Here is a 15012-nt window from a genome sequence, read left to right as displayed (position 1 = left end):
ATTATTATTTTTGTTTTTTGAATTCTTTGCGACTCGTTTTCACTTTAAATAAGCATCATTCGAATGCACAAGCATTTCATGTGGATATATCACTGATTATAAGGATTATTATTTAGCTTCTTTTATAGGATGGATGCAAACGTGTGTCTGTGTTGAGTATCTTCGGAGGCATTTACGATTCTACTGTTAATCCTTGATATCAACATCATACGAGAAATAAAATTGAGTTCGTTCTAGTCGCGGATCGGCTCGGCTCGGCACCAGCTCAGCGTGCGTTCTGGTGGCGAATAAACAAATCCCCAGATACGTACATGTGCCAACTGACTATGATATACCTATGTGTGTACAAGCCATAGCGAAAGTCTTGTTCAACTTAATAAACGTCTGTATTTAATACTCAGACATACACACAGATGCGACTTGGTTGTGTGCGTTGCACATTTGTCTGTTGATTTTAGCTGTCGGATATGCATATGTCTACACACAAATACAACTGTACGGATGGATGGATTATGCATATGTCGAGGCATAAATTGCGATTATCGGCACATCTGTGTGTGTGCTCGTTCAGTTTCGTTTTCGTGTCTATGTCCATGTCCGCGTAAATTGATATCCGCAAAGATGTCAGAGAGCTGTCAGGCAGGCGGCGGCGGTCAAGGCGGTAATTGTTGGAGGCACACTCCGCACGCGCAGCTGCTTGCCGCAAGACAATTGAATCGCGTGCAAATTTTACTTAGGCGGGCACACTTTACATTTATTGCCATAGCCGCATGCCCCATGCATATTAGCATGAGAGAGTACTGAGACTGCAGCCAACGTGCCAGTAACAGTTCCTCAATTTAAGTTCAAAGCGTAGCAATTGTGTGATACGAGTGTCTGAGTGGCAGGGTACTTGAAACAGTGGTTTCTACAGAACATGATCTAGGGGGTGACCTAATAAAGATCCTTCAAAAACAATTGCTTCGATTGTTAATAACCCAGTTTTAGATTATTACTTTATATATTAAACTAGGCGGCTCATTAAAAACTTTAGAAAAAAAGTCCGCATGCAAATAGTTATCCCGAATCACGATTTTTTCCCTTTTAGACCTTGTTTTCAGTATTATACTTTTAGCATACATATGTCCTCTTTTTAAAATTGTTGAAGATTCACGTAAATCAAATCTATGGCGCTTGCAGAAGCTCCACAATTTATTTGAAAGGATGTTTGTCATGCATTTAGCTATGGGACTTCATTAATATTTCATTGACGCTGATCATAAAGAATTATTAAAGCATTTTACTTATGAATAATTTAAAGCAGAACTATCCATTACTAACAAGAATAAGAAAATTGTAGAGATAGAAAACTAAACGATGTCGGCAAAAGTAATGAATAATGGGTAATGGACTAAAACGTACTGTTCGATTTCTTGAGTTACTACAATAATGCATACATACATATACTATTATGTTAGTAACATTACACTAATAATCATATTTTCACTTCCCGCAATTGACTTACAAGGTCCAACATTTTAAACGCTCTATATAAATATATTAAAAATACATATATATATAATATTTAAATAAACGTATTAACAGTACTCCTTATACATATGTAAGTGTTTGCAATTTGCTGTACAGTGTGGCCTTCGGAAAATACAGGAAACCCCGTTTAACGGTCGTTCCGTTTTCAATTTTGATTAAATTTGAACAAAATCGAGTCTTAAACAGCAATTACGCTGTTGCTCCACATTCAATTGAAATTTCAAATTGATCAGCTATTATTATATCCGGATATATCCGTGTATGCATTTGCGTCTGTAAATATAGTGCAAGAAATTCAGTGTTCCGTTTGGTTCTGAATATGACAATTATAATTTGCACGTCATACAACGTGTTATATAGTCATAAACTGGCATTGGCCGTGACAATGATAATGGCGCTGGAGACTCGCAATTCAAATTAAAAATTCCATTTCTAGCTGATAAATGAGTGGACGACAAGATGAACCATATCCGGCTGAACCTAAATACAGGCATTTATGTACATATCTCTGGCAGATAGAGATCTGTTGACGTACATATGCTCCCACACTCACACACAAATAAATGTTTCGTTTCGTACTATCGAAATAATTTTTTAGGCATGCAATTATATACGTATTCTTGGTCGTTAAAGTTCATTCATTTATAATCATTAACCAACGCGTTCGGTATGTTGCCACATAGCAGTAATTAATATTAATTGATTTTAAAGTAAGTTATATCCGACAAAAAAGCACTCCGTAGGATTTCTTTTGGGAGCTCAAAAATGTTTCGCGTGTTGCATAACAACGTTATATTTCTCATATGAATCTGATAGTTGTTTATAATGGGTTTGTAAAAGTCGGGTAAGGTATACTCGATGTCGAATATTATACATATGTACATATGTAACACGCACGTACATTATACTTGTAGCAACACTCATAGTATAATAATTTGAGCAATTATTGTAATTATGTATTTAGTTGCAATATTTGTGTGACATTTTGTTTTCGTATTCGTTTTGAAAACGGGTATACAATTACACGCCGATTTAAATGTGAGCTTCACGCGAACCTCCGCCGACAAGGGACGCGCCAACTGTATTTTAGCCAATCGGAGCAATGACGAGGTCTATTATAAAGGAATTACCGCGCTGTTGGTCGGCGCGTTTAAATCCTTTCGCCTTTGGAACCGAACTGAAAATACGCGAATTTCTTTCTTGCCGTCTTGCCACAATTTAACGCAAAGCCGACAGCGCCGGCAGCGGAATTGCAGCAACAACAGCGAAATCAACAGCCAAACGCGCTACTCTATCGAGCGACGACGGTCTCCATTTACACGGAGCTAGAGCTGGAGGAGTAGCTGTGGCAATGGCAGTGGCATGAATTGAGCCAGCTCGCGCCCAAATGTGTGGTGTTCTGTTCTGTTCGCTGGTGCGGTGGAATTGTGGAAATGGCTTTGTGAACTGCGCGTTGTTTTCACTGTATGTATAGTCTGTACATACATACATATATACAAACATAATGCATAGTGTGTGTAAAATAGTTCAGTTTGCATTAGCCAGCTGGTATTGATATAATTAAATGATTGCAGGGTACATATACATATGTAGATTGATAGAAATGAGTAATCCCGAAAGCGCTATTAGAATGAGTGTTGACGTTACGCATTCTTCTAATTGATAAGCTTAAGAATTAGTTAATTTATATTATTAATACAAAGAATTAATAAATGAGAATTGACCATTCGCTAGATCATTCAAAAGGCATTGAAAACAAGAAAAAATCCTTATATTTGTTTTAAATATCAATTTACAACTTTTAATGGTGACCTAGGCCGCTTTTTATGTTCAGCTTTTCGACTAAGGTTAATTCCTATATACCACTGACGTTGGTTTTTCCAATGAAATGCATGCAATTTCACTTGAAATTTCCACAAAATGCTCGTAACCAAATACGAAACTAACACTGTTTCATATGAGTATATAGTATGTATGTATGTATATAGGGCTAGGTAGATTTTTCCACACGAATACCCAACAGCGAAAGCTAGCACCGAGGGCTGGAAGTACCGCCTGACGCCTCGTGGGAAATTTCTATATGGCTCGGTAAATAGTATAAATCGCGTTTCTGATACCACACTATTATAACATTCAGACGTGCACACTCACATATAAAAAGTATATGTACATATATGTATATAATATGTATATGAATATGCCTAGCGCTGAAAACCTAAAGGCCCATGAGGGACGGACTGTCATGGGCATGTTGTTGAGTTTTTTTGTGTTCACGGTTTGCAAAAAGTCCGCAAAAAAAAACAATATAACGTCAAAAAATGACAGTGAATTGGAACTTTTCTTTGACTGCTGATTAATGCGGTCCTAGCTTGGTTCTTGTTGACAAATCGGCTAAGCTAGCTGGCTGGCTGGCTTGTATGACCGCGGCGTATTCACATACATACATATATAGTTGTATGACTTTGCGGCTGTCATCCAGCCCCAATGGAGGCATTACTAATTGTTGCGTATGTATGTGCCTTGGGGAGTGCTGCTGTTGTCGTTTTATTGCTGTTTTATTTTTGTTTACCTTTTCTTTTGACTGCACGCAAGTCCTGGCTTGTGGCGACGGCTTCGCATGCCACTTTGACGTCTCGCTGACGGCCTGACTGACTGTATGTTGTCGGCTTATTTGCACGTTGCGTAGTGCAAGGCGTAGTCGCAAATCATTTATAGCATTAAACGCAGCAATAATGCCATCATCAATATCGTTGCTGGGGAACAGTTGACTAATTTGATTATTCAATAAATATTCTAACATACAAATGTATATAGATAGTGCCGCATACAAGCTCGGTATGCGTATATATTCAATCACATTTACAGAAATCTAAAAACATTTGATATACAACTTAAATAATTAGGCAAATCACGCCGATTAAACAATCGTGGAGCCTTGCTGATTGGTCAGCTGATTGATTTTGACGCCAGTTTGCCGTTTCTTCTCTTCCTTGAATGCCTCGGCATTCGCCTTTTTCTCGATGCGACGTTCGTTCCGGTACTCCTTCAATAATCGCTTGCGTTCGCGTTTTTCTTCGGGGGTTTCGTCTTTCGGACGTATCGAAAGTACGCTTAGCGTAGACAGGACTGATTTAGCACACAGCGATTTGGGTCCGGTTTCTTTTGATGCACTGTCCTCGAGGTTGGCTAGTGCTTTGGCTGTTAACTGGCCATCGACTCCACCTCGAAGCACATTTGTGGGCAAACCAGTCTTGGGGTCGATTTGTATGGGGGCTGCGTTTGTGGTAGCACTTGAGCGTCGACTGCGACGTGGCTCATCTATCAGTTTTGGGTGGTTATATATATTCGAATATGTGGATAGTATAGACTCGCAGTCCCATTTCTTTTCTTTTGGATCTTCTACCTCGTATTCTATTAACTCTTCGGTAGGATCTTGTTCGCCCTCAACAACATTGCGATACTTTTCCAAGCGTTCTCGATCCCATTCCTTATTATACTCTATAGTTTTGTTCTTTTTTTTGAACTCCTGGAAGCATTGCATAACAACTGGATGTTTCTGGTGCCAGCTACCCTCGATGTCCTCCAGCGCCAAATCACCTACCTCAGGGTCATCGTAGGTAGCGTAGAACTGTTCAAATCGATCGTCGAGAAGGGAAAGCTGCTCATTACGACGTATAACGCTGGAGGACATAGAATACTCCGTAAAACGGGATTTCACTTCTTCGTCGTCAAACCGACGCTGACGCATTAATGGCGCCAAACGGTCCATAAGCTCCTCGGCGTTTTCTTCCATTTCTTCATCCATATCTTCGTCACCACTTTCGTCGCGCCAGTCATCCTCTTCTTCATCGTAATCGTCGTCATCATCACTACCGCCCATCGCTTGAACGACAAAGTCATCTTCTAATTCTTCGTTGACTTCGCAGTCGCTGTCGAGTGCAGCAACCACATCCGGATCCCAATCTGGACGTGGACCAGGCTGCGGCGCAGCCTTGTTTAGCATACCCTCAGGCTCTTCAAACTCACTCGCGAATACAGAGCTAGGTAAATTGAGTTTCGGTTCCGTTCCTGTCTTGTCTTTTTTCGTTTGGTTCGGGTTCTCCATGTACTCCCAAACTACAACGTTTTCACGTTTCTTGAGGTGCTGCATATAGTCGTAGTCATCATCAAAATGAACTCCATATTTCTTCTGCTCCTCATGGCGTTTGGCTGGATCCGGAGGCGCTTCGTTCTGTGGCTTCTGTCGCGCGCCCGCCTCCAAAAGCACTCGTTGTGGAGCATTTTCATCTGTTACGAGAGGATCACGCTGACTTCTATGCACGAGGTGAAAGGTAACTGCCTTTTTGCGGTCAATATATGGCTTTTTACCCTTTACCTGTAATGTAATTTGTTAATAATAAATTTACTTGTAGCTAATGACGTGCCACTTACCATTATAGGGCGTCTTAATGCTTTGCTTTTCTAAAAAATTACAACAAAATTACCAAAACACATGTGCGCACTGCGCAGCATTTAGCACAGATACTCGATAACTAAGATTTTCGATTACCATTTTCGATACATTTGTTGCTGCACTGTTAAAAGTGTGTACAGCACCCTCTGCCGGCAAAGTTCTAGTCCAGTATAGAATCAAATACCAGCTGCGTCGCAGGAATATGTGCTAGGCTGTAGGCGCAGAATTTGTTTTAATTGCATAAAATATCAAAAGAAAATATTTAAAACCGTGTTCAGCCATACAATTAAACTAATCCACATAATTAAAATGAATATTTATAACAAACTGCGCCGCAGAGAACATGGTTTGGGTAAGTGCACGAAGCGCGCTGCATTTTGGCGCTCGAAATGCAAGTTCGAGCGCCAAAAATTTCTAATCAAAAGATAAGTGGTTATATTACAAAGCCCACTTGTTGTTTTGAGTCCCATACCGGGATTTCTATTTCGTCATTGGTATCGGCATCGGTTTCTTTTGCATAGCCGTAAAAATTTGCTGCGACAGCGAATTTAGGGAACTAGAGTGAACAGACAAGCGAGCGCAAACGTAAACAGAGTGCGGCGGCATAGTAAAGTTGTTTGTGAATTTTGAACTAATTAATCGTTGCCCTTTTGCTTATTAATAGCTAACGAGCGGACCTATGACTTTGCCCTACGGCGGCTGTGTGTTTCCAAGGAGGATAGCTGGCGGGGCATTGCGCCTGCTAACTACAGTCCGGACTTTAATCCGGAGCCTCCCATATTCTCGGCAAAGTTTGCCAACTGCGATGGATATCGTCACATACTGGCCATTGCCAATGAGGATGGCAAGATTGCGTTGCAGGACACGACGCTGCGCAACCAGGAGCCGGAGGAGCAATCGCTAAGCGCGCCACAGTGCCACTTCAATGCTGTGTTTGATTTGGAATGGGCGCCAGGTCAGATGAGATTTGTATCCGCCTCGGGGGATCATACGGCACGACTTTGGGATGTGGCTGGCTCTGGTATAAGGGGGCTAAACTCATATGTCGGGCACACACGGTCCGTCAAGTCGGCTGCCTTTAAGCGCACGGATCCCGCTGTCTTTGCCACTGGCGGGCGAGACGGCGCCATACTTATATGGGACATTCGTGCCAATCTAAATATGGATCTGACTTCGCGCATTGACAATTGTATATACAGTGGACACGCGGGTGGCCCAGGTACGCCCATATCGCAGCGCAAGCAGCGCACTCGCACACCTAAGACGGTGGCAAATACCACATCGAGCAGCATTACTGGACTGGCGTTTCAGGACAACGATACTCTCATCTCCTGTGGAGCCGGTGACGGCATCATAAAAGTTTGGGATCTGCGACGCAACTACACGGCCTACAAGAAAGAGCCACTGCCCAGGCATAGTCTGCCCTATGCCGGCAACTCTACGTTCAAGGGCTTCACAAATCTTATTGTGGATGCTGCGGGCGCTCGTTTGTACGCGAACTGCATGGACAACACCATTTATTGCTACAATCTTATGTCGTATTCTCCCAAACCGCTGGCGTGCTACAAAGGCTTGCTTAACTCCACCTTCTATATTAAATCGTGCCTTAGTCCGGACGGCAAGTATTTGCTCAGTGGCAGTAGCGATGAGCGCGCCTACATCTGGAATTTGGAGCATGCGGATGAGCCTCTAGTAGCGTTGTCTGGCCACACTGTTGAGGTGACTTGTGTGGCGTGGGGTGCCACTCACGACCGCCCGCTGGTCACATGTAGTGACGATGCACGTCATAAGATTTGGCGTATTGGACCCGACAATGTAACTGATGCGGAACGTGCAGAAAACTATCGTGGACACGCAGCCTATGTGCGACAGTTCGATAGGAAACCAGCGTCCGCTGGCGCAGCCACACACAAGTACAATTTACGGGCGCTGGAGTCGACGCCACGCTCCCTTAAACGCCTGATGGAGCAGAACGAACGCACGCCCGGATCTGTGGAGAAAATGTCTATGAAACGTTCATTTTTGGACATGCTGGGTGCGGCGGCTAGCACAAGCAATGATGCGGATCCGGAGCACCAGCAACAGAAACGACCAAAGATGTTGGAGTCTAGAGGTGAGTTCAGTAATACTTCAATTATATTCATTAATATGAAAATCCATCACATTTAATTTGATACGTTATTTGAAAGCAATTTGAACGATTTCTGAACTAGATCTTTTTGTCGTTTTTAGGGCGTCGTCTTTTTGGGCCCACCACGAACCCACAGGAGCCTTCATGCCGACACATACAATTGCCAGCGATTGCAGAGGATGATCCCCTGCCCCTGAGAGCACCAGAAGAACGGAGCTCAGATATGACTTGCAATCAGGAGAACACAATCGAAGAAGTATCACCTTTGTCGTCCTCATCAAGCAAAGCATATAGCGTCGCTAATATGCCATCACCACTAAGTGAAAATATCAATCACATCTACACCTCGCCACCAACGACATCAGCAGCCGCTGCATCAGCATATTCGTCCGCCTCCTCTCCGCTTGGACAGTCCTTGTTACTGTCCAGTAATGGCATTTATTCGCCCACTTCGAATTTACCCAACTACGTGCTGGATGGAGAGGCGCCACATTTAGGGATTATGTCACCCAAACGTAAGGCCAAAGAAAAAGTAGACTGGCTAACGAAAATACGCAAACAGAAGCTAATGACCAGCGTACGAGCGCCGCTTTCACTGAGCGAGAAAATTAACGAGGAGCAGCAGTCGTGTGTTACTGCCGACGTACTGGCCTCGCCGCGTTTAAAGAGTTTGCGTAACTCTGAGTGCAGCCCGCGTTTGCAGGCCACACCACGGCGTCGCACCTCACATAACGATGGTACGGGTGGGTCTGGCACACCCCGCACTCCTACTTCAAGTCGGCGGAACAGCGAGACAACGCTCCTGCGTTTCTTCAGCGTGCAGCGCACCAATGTCATTCGGGAGACTGTTGAGGTGGATGTCGATGGAAGTGCCAACATCGGTGTAGATGATGTTCCACCGCTTTCGCCAAGTCCACCAACTGCTCCTCCTCTAACAACACACACTCCTACAACTACTACGGTGGGTAATTGACACGCAAGCGTTGCTGAAATCTTTATTAAATTTACAAATATTGTTCAGAGACGGTTTGCGCAGTTCTTCATGTGATTAAGTTAAGTTGGCACACAAAAAAAAAAGTTTACCAATGTGCTTAATTAGCTTAATTTTAAAACACTGTAAGGAGAAGCGATTCGGGCATTTGTTTTACTTTGCAAATTAGCTGTTTGCATGAAATTGTTTCTAATTCACAGCCATTTTTTTAAATTGGTATTACTTTCAATAGTAGCTGCTACAAATTAAAAATTGATAGCAATTTGTGGCATATCATTTCATAAGCAGGTATATCCAAAAGATCTAATAGGATCGATCCTCTTTCGTGTCGTCAATTGTATCATTTGTAGTTTTAACTGGACTTTATTATTTAAGTTAAATTTTAAATTAGTTCTAAGTGGGATTTTTCTATCCGGTCTGGATGAGTTGGTAGCCAATTCCCAAACTGTACAGTACCAATACAAACAAATGAAAGACTAAATACATATGTATAACGCTTTAAGGATTTTAAAAGAAATTTTTTTATTGTTTAATATACACGTACAAATATCTTTCTTTACTGCGTCTTCTTAGCCGTCAGTGTCGTCGGAGTTTGTTGACCATTCTGCTTATTCATGTTAGCTGTTTGCTTATTCACGACTGTATTGAGTCTGACAGTCTTGAAGAACTGACGTCCCACGCCCACCAGGAGCAGCAGATGACAGAGATGCAGTGCAACACTGGATACATGCGTACTTGGATATGTATTCCAGCAGTACTCGATTATCCCCAAGATCAGATACCGTACGCCCAGAGAAAAGGGCGTGTACCAAACCAAATAGGGCAGCGAGTGAAAGTACCAGACATAGAATTGATAGTGTAGGGAGCGTGCGCAGGCAACGCCAATGAAGTTGCACAAAAAGAAGGGCAAGAGTGCCAATTGGGTGCACTGGTCAAAGTGTATGCCGTAGCGCTCTGCGGATTCCTGGGTGGGCGCAGGCGCAATCTGCTGTGGCGCCTTCTGACCCGATGCCTTTTGCAAACTTTTCTCTAACGTTTTGAGAAAGGTCTTCTGGTCATTACTAAACTGCTCCTCTTTCTCCGGTTGTGGCTGCTCATTCCTTTGTAACTTCTTTGCTTTTATATTCGCCTGCTGCTCGAGATTTTTACGTGCCAACTGTGGTTGCAGTTGCTTCTGCAGCTCCCGAAGGCGAACATAGCTTTTGAAAAATGTCCAGGTGGGCTTGGCAAAGTACAGAAGCAGCAGAAGATGCATGAATAGCAATGAAATATGAAACTTGCGATCCTCGAAGAACGCTTTGGATAGAAATCTGTAGTTCACTGTCCATTTGTGCTCAAACACTCGACCCAAGTCGAAGCTGCCACGTAAGTATTCCAGCGGATAGGTCAGCAGAAATGGAGCACCCAGAATTAATTGTGTTGCTGCACACACACTTAACTGCATAAGCGTCTTGGCTACGCCCAGATTAGCCAGATAAAAGAGCAGCAGAGCAGGCGCAAACAATAATATGTTCATTTTGACTCCCACCGCAAGGCTGTAGAAAACGCTTCCCAGGGTCCAACGATGATCCAGAAAAAGATTGATAGCCACATAGAGCAAGAGTATGGCAACGGGATCATTGAACAGTCGCAAAATATAGATCGAATGAATACGATACGATGTAAAGGCGCTTAGCACCAGCACATACGGTGGCACCTTGCGACTTTTCGCATATAAACGCAATACAAGCCACATTTGCAACAAATATATGCCAGCGAAGATATATTGACCCATTCGGATATTGCTGCCATGCCCTGTTATATAGTAAAGGGCAGAATATATGTACACAAAGCCAGCTGGATACACTAAAGGACCGGTGTCACCTGCAAAGGATAAACGTTTTATCATGTAATACAAAAAATATATTTACATATGTATATATTTAATTTTTTAAACAGTTAATGTTAACGGTTATCAGTTCGATATCTGGTTTTATGTTAAAGCATCCCTGGTCTTATCGTGTTCCTAGCACGCATACCAGCTGATTGGGCGCATGTGTTGCACTTATTGTGAATTGAACAATATTGCTTACGCAATGCTGTGACTGTCAAAATGTCAAAGTGAAAATTACGGCATGTTTTTACGTTTACGGCATGTTGCTAGCTGCAAAAATAGATTAATTCTTTTATAAAAACAATGATTTCGTGTAAAAATTTCCTCGTGTTGCGTCAAGTGCCTAACCGAGTCTGTCGCTCATCTTTGGCTGTCTCGCTTTACCGCCGGCAATTGACCTTAAGTACGGCAGCAACTGCAGCAGCATGGCAAAGGCAACAGCAACAAAAAGCGCCGACCACGACGTCGGTAGCGAAAATGCAGCAGCAAACACGAAATTTCCACCGTTCCAGCCGCTTGAACGCCAAGGACTATTACAAAATACTGGGCGTGGCAAAGAATGCCAATGGGAAGGACATCAAAAAGGCTTATTATCAGCTGGCAAAGAAATACCATCCGGACACTAATAAGGACGATCCGGATTCTAACAAAAAATTCCAAGAAGTTTCCGAGGCATATGAAGTGCTTAGCGATGAACAGAAACGCCGTGAATACGACACTTACGGCCAAACGGCCGAGAATATGAGCCGGCAAGGCGGCGGCTTTGGTGGTGCAGGCGGTGGTCCTTTCGGTCCAGAAGGATTTTCACAAAGCTGGCAGTTCCGCTCTTCGATTGACCCAGAGGAGCTGTTTCGTAAAATCTTCGGTGAAGGAAACTTCCGCTCAAACAGTTTCGATGACTTTGCTGACTCCAAATTTGGTTTTGGACAGGCACAAGAGATTGTTATGGATTTGACCTTTGCGCAAGCAGCGCGTGGCGTTAATAAAGACGTAAATGTGAATGTTGTCGATACTTGCCCCAAGTGCACGGGCTCCAAGTGCGAGCCCGGCACCAAACCAGGGCGTTGTCAATACTGCAATGGTACTGGATTCGAGACGATATCGACAGGCCCGTTTGTCATGCGTTCAACATGCCGTTATTGTCAGGGAACGCGCCAATACATCAAATATCCTTGCGCGGAATGTGAGGGCAAAGGTAGAACGGTACAGCGACGAAAGGTGACTGTTCCTGTGCCGGCAGGCATTGAAAATGGACAAACTGTGCGCATGCAGGTGGGCAGCAAGGAGCTCTTTGTAACCTTTAGAGTGGAGCGCAGCGATTACTTTAAGCGCGATGGCGCCGATGTGCACACCGATGTTTCTATCTCCCTATCTCAGGCTATTTTGGGGGGCACTGTTAGAGTTCAGGGCGTCTACGAGGATCAGTGGATTAACATCGAACCTGGCACCTCATCACATAATCGGATTTCGTTGCGTGGAAAGGGATTGAAGCGAGTCAATGCGCATGGACATGGAGACCACTATGTTCACATTAAGATCGACGTGCCGCGTAAGCTAAGCAAAGAGCAGCGCGCACTGGTAGAAGCATACGCCGAGCTGGAAACGGACACACCCGGACAAATTCACGGCATCGCACAAAGAAAAGACGGCAGTAAGAAAGCAACGTAAATACAAATTATTCCAAACCCATGCAACCCGCAAATCAACCAATTAACTGTTGTCGATTGCATTAAAAATATATGCGCCTTCATTTATATAAAGTTGCTGAATGAACTTTTTTTCTGTTTCGTCCACGACTCGTTGCAGCGCAGGTCCGAGTGAATCAAATGAGAGTGGAGCAAATGCCAATGCCAAAGCAGGAGCAAGTGAGGCCACTCAGCAGCGACCAGACGAGCCCATCACCAATGAAAGAGCCACGAGCGAAACAAGCGCGACAGCGAAAGAGCAAGACGAAGATTCAACCAAATCAGGCGGAGCGGAGCAAAGCGGAGGCTTCATAAACAAAATCAAATCCATGTTCAACTGAGTTGCTCCTGGAAGTGTTATGTAGTTATTATATTTCACATAAATCCAATGTTAATTCTATTGTAAGTGAAAGGTTTGTCAACATTATGTTGGGCTAGATGTCCCAAAAATGTTGACGAAAGAAAAATAAATCAAGCAGGCAGTCGTATGTTTGTACATTCTATGTATGTATGTATGTGTGTGGGCCGGCAGCTGGTATCCAAAAATAAATCGGGGGGCAACGTGTACTTACCACGCAACAGAGCATAATTGGTGGTCCCATTAAGAAAGCCCTCGCATTCCTGCATATAGGCGATCCAGTCAATTTCCGTATATGGCACTCGATGTATAACTAGCATGTTAATAAAAGCCTCTGTCATAACGATTAGTATCGCTATGATAGGAATGGCAGCCGGCTCGAATATGAGATATTTGAGAAAGTTCAGATTTACATATTTATCGAGCAGGGACTCCAGAAGATTAGATGGAGATTTCTTGCGACGCCCCGTGTTGCGGTTATTAGTTTTTGGCGGCGCCATTGCACTGTTTTTTATATTTTTTATGAGGAAAATGTAAGTGCACCTCCGAAGTTGTTGTTGTCGGCTGGCCCCAAATCATTTGGTCACCCAGGGCTGCACAAATAGTCAATTGTCAGCTGTTCTCCAGAAATAGTGATGGGTGTTCAGAAAATAAGGCGCCAACTGGCTTAGATTTAAAATGACATTTGTTACCGAGCTTATTTTAATTAATATTACTTTAATTGGTTTGGTATTCATTTGATATTTTAAAAAGGCGAATCAAATTAAAATGAATGTTTCTAGTAATTTACTTGATATACTTGTATTGTATCGTTATGCGCAAAGAACAGTTTACATTCTATTGTAGTTGACAATTTTTAAAATAAAACTCATTGGAAAACCTAAGTTGGATTGCGGCAGTCACTCTCCTTGCCGTCTATATAACCTGCGTTGAAATTATCCACACCTCCAATCATGATAAAAACACAGAACATACAACATATGTATGTTTGTTGAACAAACAAATTCTCTACTGGTGATTTTAAAAACAAACAAAACATTGACACTGAATTTAAAATTGTTTGTCTTTTAATTATTTAAGCCCAAAACATTATTGTCGTTCTACTTACAAACTTGTTTCCAACCATTTCATATGTTATGTAGGTGTGTCACTTTCTTGTTGTTAGCTATAAACAAAAACATAAATAGTTAATCTTCAAATAGTCCACAAATTTTTGGAATATATGTTTATACAAAGTTTAGTTAAACATGTAGAAAATTCGTAAGCAATTTAAAAAGTTCTTTAAAAAATGTGGGTAATATATGTACATACATACATAAACAGCCACGGGAATAGGCTGTAAGTAATGGTTTCCGTGTGTATGAGTGTTGGCCAGTCATTGAAACCAAATCTACTTATGAACAATTTGTGCAGCAGATTAACGGCCCTGTCAGCAACAATGTTGTTAGTTTGTTTTTGTTACCATTGGTTTTTTTGCCTATTAAAAGACCTATCGTGTGCTGGCCAGGCAGACAGCTTTATTGGTAGATTTTGCATCGACTATGCATGTATCAAAAGCCGCGACAGACTGAGCAACGAAGCGACAACTTCTGCGTCATTCAGAATCAAAATGTTAATGAAAGCCGGAGGTGCGAATATGCAGGTATACACTCAGAAAAACGACAGAGCTTAGCTAGAAAACCATTCCAATTGACACTCGTTGTTTTCGCAAAAGCTAAATATGTTATGTGGTCATGATTCTTTCTTAAATTTAATCTGTGTTAAAGCTAGATGTAAGAGTAGATATTTTCAATCAAGTATTAAATAAATACATATATGAAATTGTACAAGTAATAGTAAATTCAAGTATATCATACTCAGACTTATTTGGTTTTTGAGCTAGCTATTCAAACATTAAGCAAGCTTAAGGTTCGGGCAAGCTTGCGAAAAATTTTCACATAAATTGGTGCTATTTTACAAGTAGCCCTCAAAAAATCAAAATAGGGAATCAC

General features: G+C 42.3%; 4 protein-coding genes across 7 annotated transcripts; 2 read left to right on the top strand and 2 right to left on the bottom strand.

Annotated features, from left to right (window-relative positions):
- Positions 1 to 4335: 4335 nt before the first annotated feature.
- LOC115628805 (protein LTV1 homolog) lies at positions 4336 to 6042 on the bottom strand. Its single transcript, XM_030525022.1, has 2 exons — positions 5962 to 6042; positions 4336 to 5905 (listed from the first exon to the last, which is right to left on the bottom strand). The coding sequence occupies exons 1-2, from the start codon at positions 5962 to 5964 to the stop codon at positions 4448 to 4450; spliced, it is 1461 nt and encodes a 486-aa protein (XP_030380882.1). The 5' UTR covers positions 5965 to 6042; the 3' UTR covers positions 4336 to 4447.
- Positions 6043 to 6172: 130 nt separating this feature from the next.
- LOC115620170 (protein lethal(2)denticleless) lies at positions 6173 to 9603 on the top strand. Its single transcript, XM_030513301.1, has 3 exons — positions 6173 to 6335; positions 6648 to 8096; positions 8216 to 9603. Exons 1-3 carry the CDS (start codon positions 6293 to 6295, stop codon positions 9085 to 9087), a joined length of 2364 nt encoding a protein of 787 aa, XP_030369161.1. The 5' UTR covers positions 6173 to 6292; the 3' UTR covers positions 9088 to 9603.
- Positions 9603 to 13579, bottom strand: LOC115620179 (lethal(2)neighbour of tid protein 2). The gene is made up of 2 exons (XM_030513307.1): positions 13236 to 13579; positions 9603 to 10968 (listed from the first exon to the last, which is right to left on the bottom strand). Exons 1-2 carry the CDS (start codon positions 13519 to 13521, stop codon positions 9662 to 9664), a joined length of 1593 nt encoding a protein of 530 aa, XP_030369167.1. The 5' UTR covers positions 13522 to 13579; the 3' UTR covers positions 9603 to 9661.
- On the top strand, positions 11218 to 13159 carry LOC115620186 (protein tumorous imaginal discs, mitochondrial). Of its 4 annotated transcripts, none has more exons than XM_030513327.1 (2): positions 11218 to 12629; positions 12790 to 13159. In XM_030513327.1, the coding sequence occupies exons 1-2, from the start codon at positions 11282 to 11284 to the stop codon at positions 13002 to 13004; spliced, it is 1563 nt and encodes a 520-aa protein (XP_030369187.1). In that variant the 5' UTR covers positions 11218 to 11281; the 3' UTR covers positions 13005 to 13159. The 4 variants fall into 4 exon arrangements, with proteins under 4 accessions (XP_030369187.1, XP_030369196.1, XP_030369180.1 ...); XM_030513336.1 differs by having other exon boundaries at positions 12785 to 13159; XM_030513320.1 differs by having other exon boundaries at positions 11218 to 12642; positions 12785 to 13159.
- Positions 13580 to 15012: the final 1433 nt, after the last annotated feature.

The sequence above is a fragment of the Scaptodrosophila lebanonensis genome, unplaced genomic scaffold, assembly GCF_003285725.1.
Source record: "Scaptodrosophila lebanonensis strain 11010-0011.00,11010-0021.00 unplaced genomic scaffold, SlebRS2 tig00000001-arrow-pilon, whole genome shotgun sequence".
In the NCBI taxonomy this organism is placed as follows: domain Eukaryota; kingdom Metazoa; phylum Arthropoda; class Insecta; order Diptera; family Drosophilidae; genus Scaptodrosophila; species Scaptodrosophila lebanonensis.
This window is presented reverse-complemented; position numbering and strand designations above follow the sequence as displayed.

Bases quoted from the DNA above. Each gene is read 5' to 3' on its own strand.
- LOC115620170 (XM_030513301.1), top strand. From the start codon at position 6,293: ATGAATATTTATAACAAACTGCGCCGCAGAGAACATGGTTTGG. The intron at 6,336-6,647 runs GTAAGTGCACGA...GCTTATTAATAG, and splicing joins CCGCAGAGAACATGGTTTGG to CTAACGAGCGGACCTATGAC. The intron at 8,097-8,215 runs GTGAGTTCAGTA...TGTCGTTTTTAG, and splicing joins AAAGATGTTGGAGTCTAGAG to GGCGTCGTCTTTTTGGGCCC.
- LOC115620186 (XM_030513320.1), top strand. From the start codon at position 11,282: ATGATTTCGTGTAAAAATTTCCTCGTGTTGCGTCAAGTGCCTAACCGA. The intron at 12,643-12,784 runs GTAAATACAAAT...GACTCGTTGCAG, and splicing joins GACGGCAGTAAGAAAGCAAC to CGCAGGTCCGAGTGAATCAA.
- LOC115620179 (XM_030513307.1), bottom strand. From the start codon at position 13,521: ATGGCGCCGCCAAAAACTAATAACCGCAACACGGGGCGTCGCAAGAAA. The intron at 10,969-13,235 runs GTAAGTACACGT...TATCCTTTGCAG, and splicing joins CAATTATGCTCTGTTGCGTG to GTGACACCGGTCCTTTAGTG.